Source organism: Tarenaya hassleriana, unplaced genomic scaffold (assembly GCF_000463585.1).
Source record: "Tarenaya hassleriana unplaced genomic scaffold, ASM46358v1 Cleome41, whole genome shotgun sequence".
Taxonomy (NCBI): domain Eukaryota; kingdom Viridiplantae; phylum Streptophyta; class Magnoliopsida; order Brassicales; family Cleomaceae; genus Tarenaya; species Tarenaya hassleriana.
The window spans coordinates 282349-288736 of NW_010966933.1; the positions used below are offsets into that span (position 1 = coordinate 282349).

A 6388-nucleotide genomic window follows, 5' to 3' on the forward strand; every position below is an offset into this window, starting at 1 on the left:
CATCACTTTCTCTTTCTATATCTATACATGTATCTATATTCATTTTAGACAGTTTAATTATGTATTATTATTATTGTTGTTGTATTGAAATAATAATATTATAATTAGGAGAAAATGTTTTGCTTCTTTAATTGATTCCAAAAAATCTTTTTATTTATGTTTGAAAATAAATAAAAAACAGCAATATAAAAACTAAAATGTGTAAGAGTGTGTTAGGTGTCTATGTGTTTTTATTTTGAAATAGAGATTTAGGGGATCGGATTTTAAAATGTATACTCTAAGTGAAATATCCGTCGGATTAAATTATATGAGACGATAATAGATCTGTCACGAACTGTGAAAAATCACATAAAACAAATTGAGATGATAACTAAATTTATATTGTTGTTTAAAATTATATTTTTAAACTTTAAATAGTTATATTTTTTTAGACATCACTCGATTTGCAAAAAAATTATAGTTATAAAATTTAATAAAATATTACTTCGATATACAATGGTTCTATATTATACATCGAAAAAAAGATATCATCTCTCCATCTCGATATTTCTATAAAAATGAAATATATTATATTTAAAATTAAAATTAATAATAAATTTATTAAAAATCTATATATATTTTTATTTCGCGGAATTCGCGCGGGTAAATACCTAGTATGTAATAAAAATATAATTTGTATATAAAAATATTTTAAATTATATAAAAATATTAAAATTTTTTAAAAATATTTTTTCCCTGATCCGCGAGCCAGCCTGACTCATTACGAGCTGATTCGTTTGGCCCGATTTTTTCTGGCCTTAAATATTTTGAACCCGACTCAAAAAAATATGAGACTGTTTGTGAGTCAATCCGCGATTCAGCCCGTAATACATCCCTTTCGATAGATGCCTTTTTTTTTTCTGTCTTACCGCATTTTTGCATGCATGCACCATTCTAATAGCGAAGCCATCATATGTACATGTAAGACGGGTATCATTCATTGCAAAACAAGAAGAAAAAAAAAAAGAGAGGGAGGCCGGTGTGATTACAATACATATTGCCATCATCAGGTTTAAAGGGATGACATCTGATTGGGTGGGTGGGTGCAGTGAATTGAATTTCATGTTAGGGCATTGGAAGTGTAAAATGCAAATTCAAGTTGGCATCGGTTAAAGAGGACCGCCCTGCACCGACCCCCATCTCGTTTTCCTTCGACCGAGGCCGACAGGTCAGCAGGCCATTGCACAAAACAAAGATGTACCATGGTTTCTTTTATATAGTATATGTAATGTACCTCACAGAGTCCCATGTATTTAGTAATTTTTGTTACGAAATCTGTGTTAGATAGATATAAGTTGTATAAGAGAATAAAGATTGCTTTTTATTAACATGATTTGTGTTACAAAGGAATGCATATATATATATATATATATAGAGAGAATGATAAATGATACAAATATGTTAATATGCCATAATATAAATATATAAATATAAACCACATCCGATATATTTTTTTTGGGCAACCGAATGTTTTAGACCAATGTCTAGACTAATTTTGGAGTCATTAGCAAACCATATGATTAGAATATACACTCTACTTCTCAAGTTGAGACTCAAACTCAGAAATCTCAGTTTTATCGGTTTAACTACACATTTACAACACAAGCGAAGACAACCGCATGCATCTAATTACTCGCAAATTTCATTTTCTAAAATATATGACGTGTCGGTTGTATAAAAAATAGCACATGCTGCAGACTAACATAAGCCATTTTTTATTATACGATTTAATTGAGATAAATAGTACAATTTCCCGGCAACACCTTCGGTAAACGTGCACCGATTCTAGTTAGGATCGAAATTTAACTTAAACTAAAAATCAATAGAGTCTTGATGACTGCTATAAATACGGAGTCGATGTGCTGAAACAATCATCAAAGTCTATTTAACAAAACACAAAAGCATTCATCGGTAGTTCCAAGTGAGAAGTTGTGGTCATTAGCCTTTCGATATCGATGGCGGATCATCATCAGCAAGAGACGGAGGCCGCTTCAAAAGGGTGTGGAGTGTTCGACTTCCTGAAGAAAAAGCACGACGAGAAACCGCTGGATAACCCCGACGTCATGACTGATGCTGAGGCTGTGTGCCCTCATCCGCAGCCCCACCAGGGGTGCGAAGAGAAGCCTTCTCTTGCTGAAAAGCTCCACCGTTCTGATAGCTCTGTAAGCTTTTCTACTTATATCTCGCAAATGGTGATAAGTGGTATTTTAGCCAATGCGGTGACACTTTCTCTTCGATGCTAAATCTCAGTCAAGTGATGAGGAAGAGGGTGAAGGTGGAGAGAAGAAGGAGAAGAAGAAGAAGGGGCTGAAGGAGAAGATCAAGGAAAAGGTGTCTGGTCATGACAAAGAAACAGAAGAGGCAGAGGCTGATGACAAGGAAGATAAGAAGGGTATAATGGAGAAGATCAAGGAGAAGCTTCCAGGAGGACACCATGGGAAGGCGGAACATGAAGCTCACCATGATGACAATGATAAGGATCAGAAAGGGCTTATTGACAAGATCAAGGAGAAGCTTCCTGGGCATCACAAGAGCGGCGATGATAAGAAGGAGACTTAGCCATTATTCATTCTCCTCACCCATTGCGCTGTTTCACTTGTTTGCTTCATATGTGCTCGTCGTTTTCAGTTGGACCTTTGTATTCTCCGCTGCTAGTCTCCGTGATGTTTTATCTAAGTTTCAGTGTGTTCTGTAATAACAGTCTTATGTTGGAGGCTTTTTCCCCGTTCAACCATCAGATAAACGTGTTGCAGACCCTACATTCGTAGATGAGTGAACTCTAAGGCATTTTTTCCAAAGGGAAGACAAGAAAGGAGAGACTTTTAGATCCAAGATGGCCCTTTAGAATTCAAATCGGACGTATCCACATTAAGCAAAACAAGAAAGAAAATGTCAGATTACCACGGCCAATCGATCTGAAATGTAGATATCGGGCACTAGAGAAAGGAGAAGCAAGAGCTCTAGAAGCGAGAGGTGAGTCAGCGAGAATAAAGGCAGGAGTGGGGGTGGAGACGCATGGGTTTGCCAAGTCTGTTAGCGTGGAGAGTGAGGGGGCATCTGATCTTGGTATAGAACTTGGACTTGACCAGCCTACCCAGAATGTAAGCTCTGGACCGCAGAACCATTGTTAGATTGAGCGGGAGAGACACTCTGTCCAGATGGTCGTGTTGGCTCGAGAGCACTGAGATTCCACCGTACAGAGGTACCTGGTGGCCTTGCACCACCGTCACCACGCTCCGCTGGCTCTTACGCGGCTGCGTGAACTTCTTCATCTGCCCATTGCCATTTCAAAATTGTAAATCCGGAAAGATGCGTTGAAGAACAAAGGGGCCTACTGATTGGTTAGAGGTTCAACGTGTGCATGGGAGTAAAGGTAAGGTACCTGGCCGGAGGCGAGAGTGAGCTGGGAATAGTGGAAGAGGAAGGGGGAGGAGGTGACGTGGACGGCGAAGAAGGTGGAGGGATTGCGGAAGAGAAATCTGACCGTCGAGTTCATAGTCAGCATGTCCGTCGTCACCCCCGTTCTGTCGTTCCCCGCCTGCACGTTCATGTTCTCGAACACTATCCCCTATTCACCATTTTCCACCTCTTTTTGGTCACATAATTACAGAAAAAAAAGGATATATGTCCTATATCCCCACATATATATATATATGTCACATTGTAATAATTAGCATCTGTTGATAATACGACGTTTAAATTTTTGCTGCAAAATATACATTCTTATACTTTTGTTAGTCAAAACAATAATTTTGTTATAAAATGTGATACTTATGATTCTTTCTAAGAGAACGAAGATTTTGGGAAGAGACTTTTTAGGTGAAAATCGAACGTTGAAGGGAAAGGTGGTGGGCCCAAGGAGAGGAACAAGACCTAGGAGCGAGTCGACTCAGCAAAACACGAAACTAAAAACCCTCAAACCTTATGCACTACGAAGCGAGTCAAGCGAGTGGAGAGAGGGGGAATGATACCTTGACGATGACTTTGGGAGGGTAGGATTTGCTGGCGCCCCAGAGGATGAGAGAGAAGAGGGTGAACAAGACAAGGAACGAGACGAACAGACAGAGATAGAGCCGGAGATTGCGAGAGCCGTCGCCGTCGGAGTCGGAGTCGCCGTCGTCGGAGAGATCTCCGGCGTGGAGGCGGAGACGGAGGGACTTGTAAGGGAAGAGAGGGTGGGGCTTGAGGGAGTCGGAGAAGCGAGAGGTAGAGGACTCGCGGGAGTGGTGGATGGGGGAGCAGTGGTAGAAATGCGGGTGGGCGGGTGAAGCCATCGGGCTGCAGCCCGACCCGAACGACATCTTCTCGACGTCATGGTTGGATGGGCTCTGGACGTAGTAGAGAGGCCTCGCCGCCGTCCGTGGCGGCGCCCACGACGACGCCGCCTCGATGCTCGTCCCCTCCGAGTCCGTCTTCGCATGCATTTCTCTGTCTTGTGCGAAGATCTTCTGCTGCTGAAGAAATCAGGGTTTCTTCTGTCGTGGTTTATCAACGAGGGCTGATCCTGGAAGTAGCAATCGACGCAGAGAACAGGGAGAGATGCTTGTTCCGTGTTTGGATGTTTCTTTTTTCATACGCAGACTCACTTTCTCCTTTCACGCCTAACTTTTCTTGTTCTGTTTTGGCTTTCAAAAACAACCATTTATTAAAAATCCTGAATATACGTAAAAACGAATGCATCGGCTTTCGCGTTTCAGCGGAAAACATCGCATTCACATCAAATATTATTGTTACAGATGACGTATGAGCCAGGCAGCCAGCCATACGCGATTCAATTTTGCGATTGTGTTGGGGAAACCCAAAGAAAAAGCGAAAAGAGGAGGCCCCGCCACAAGTTATGGCGACGCATCGGACTGTGGGGGAGGAGAGAGTTATGGATTTGGAACACACGCGCTCCCAGAACATCGGACGGTTGAGATCGCACGTGAGGGTCACGCCTCTCCGATGTCGCGGGCATCTACTGTACTGACACCAACTCAGAATGTCTTTGAATATGGGCTGAAACTCGAGGAAAAAAAAGTGGTCCCCAAGTCTCAGAAAAAGAGAAAAATAAAGCGTAGGCTTTCCTCATTTGTGGGAAGAATAGGCCTTTTAACAAGGCCCAATTGTATTAATTGGGCCTAATACAGGTGAACCACCTCGAGCCCATTTATCGAAGAGATAGCAGGAGGTGGGTGGGGCCGTAGACATGGCGAGTCCGTGTGCGCCATCACGGGAGGCGGCTGAAACACGGTTGGCTGGCTGGTTGGTTGGGTATACAGCTCCAGCTCCAGCTGCAGCTGCAGCTGTGCCGTTTTCCCTATCTGTAATCACAATTGTCCATTTTCGCCAATGTTGCATCATTCTCTCTAATCCCGTACCCTCACATTTATTTTACGCGCTTCTATAGTATATTTTTTCTGTAACATATCATACCTTAGAAAGAATACAGAATATCTATCTGTATAAGGAATGGTTTCGACCATTTTCGTATCTTAGTTGGTATCTGTATAAGGAAATAATAGTGCCATATTTCACCAAAAATAATAATAATAATAAGAAGTGCCAACTTATTGTTCCTCATTTAGATGGATTAATTAAAACCCAAACAGTTTCCAAATGATAAATTAACATTTCCAATTAAAACAAAATGAATAAATGAAGTTGGTGAATGGGTGGGGAACGCGTGGCGTGGTGTGTGTTGGATTCTGGTTTTCCTTTGTTCTGACGAACACGTAACTGGAGAGACAAAACACGGAATGAGCATATATCCCGATCCGACCGAACCTTTAAATACAATGCTGGGTTAGAGACTGACGAATACGTAACTCGCATATTCATATTGGGAGAGAGAGAGAGAGAGAGAGAGAGAATGGGTTGGGTAAAGGTCGGGTTGGTGATGGCGATGGCGGTGGTGGTGATGTCCATGGGAAGGGTGGTGGTAGTGGATGCTGAAGATCCTTACAGGTTCTTCGACTGGACTGTCTCCTACGGCCTCATCTATCCTCTCGGCTTTCCTCAGCGTGTATTCTTCTTCTTCTTCTTCTCGTCATTACATTTTTCAGCATATATATATATATATATATGTATACATATTGTTAACTAACATTTGTGTGTATGTGTTATACGGCAGGGAATCCTTATAAACGGACAATTTCCGGGACCCAACATTTATTCCGTCACCAACGACAATCTGATCATCAATGTTCACAACGATTTGGACGAGCCCTTCCTCTTGTCATGGTGATCTCTCTTCTATATATTGATAAATCCTACCCCTGAACATTTGTTTCCAGTTTGTGACCCTGTAGTATAACATTCGTTAGGTACGTATGGTGAAACTGATTTTTTTTTTTTTTTTTTTTTTTGG

General features: G+C 41.3%; 3 protein-coding genes across 4 annotated transcripts in view; 2 read left to right on the forward strand and 1 right to left on the reverse strand.

Moving 5' to 3' along the window:
• Positions 1-1782: 1782 nt before the first annotated feature.
• Positions 1783-2617, forward strand: LOC104824742 (phosphoprotein ECPP44). The gene is made up of 2 exons (XM_010556894.2): positions 1783-2201; positions 2290-2617. The coding sequence occupies exons 1-2, from the start codon at positions 1995-1997 to the stop codon at positions 2596-2598; spliced, it is 516 nt and encodes a 171-aa protein (XP_010555196.1). The 5' UTR covers positions 1783-1994; the 3' UTR covers positions 2599-2617.
• A 91-nt stretch (positions 2618-2708) lies between these two features.
• Positions 2709-5240, reverse strand: LOC104824744. 2 transcript variants are annotated; one of them, XR_773463.2, is made up of 4 exons: positions 4011-5240; positions 3422-3607; positions 2941-3311; positions 2709-2795 (listed from the first exon to the last, which is right to left on the reverse strand). XR_773463.2 is itself a non-coding variant. In XM_010556895.2 (3 exons), exons 1-3 carry the CDS (start codon positions 4461-4463, stop codon positions 3018-3020), a joined length of 933 nt encoding a protein of 310 aa, XP_010555197.1. In that variant the 5' UTR covers positions 4464-5240; the 3' UTR covers positions 2860-3017. The 2 variants fall into 2 exon arrangements, 1 of the variants encoding a protein (XP_010555197.1); XM_010556895.2 differs by lacking the exon at positions 2709-2795 and having other exon boundaries at positions 2860-3311.
• A 531-nt stretch (positions 5241-5771) lies between these two features.
• The window catches only part of LOC104824745 (L-ascorbate oxidase homolog), a 2553-nt gene continuing 1936 nt past the window's right edge, over positions 5772-6388 (forward strand). Inside the window, exons 1-2 of the mRNA XM_010556896.2 lie at positions 5772-6043; positions 6152-6261. Coding sequence (XP_010555198.1) covers positions 5891-6043; positions 6152-6261 — 263 coding nt within the window. The 5' untranslated portion in view covers positions 5772-5890. The remainder of the gene's footprint in view (positions 6044-6151; positions 6262-6388) is intronic.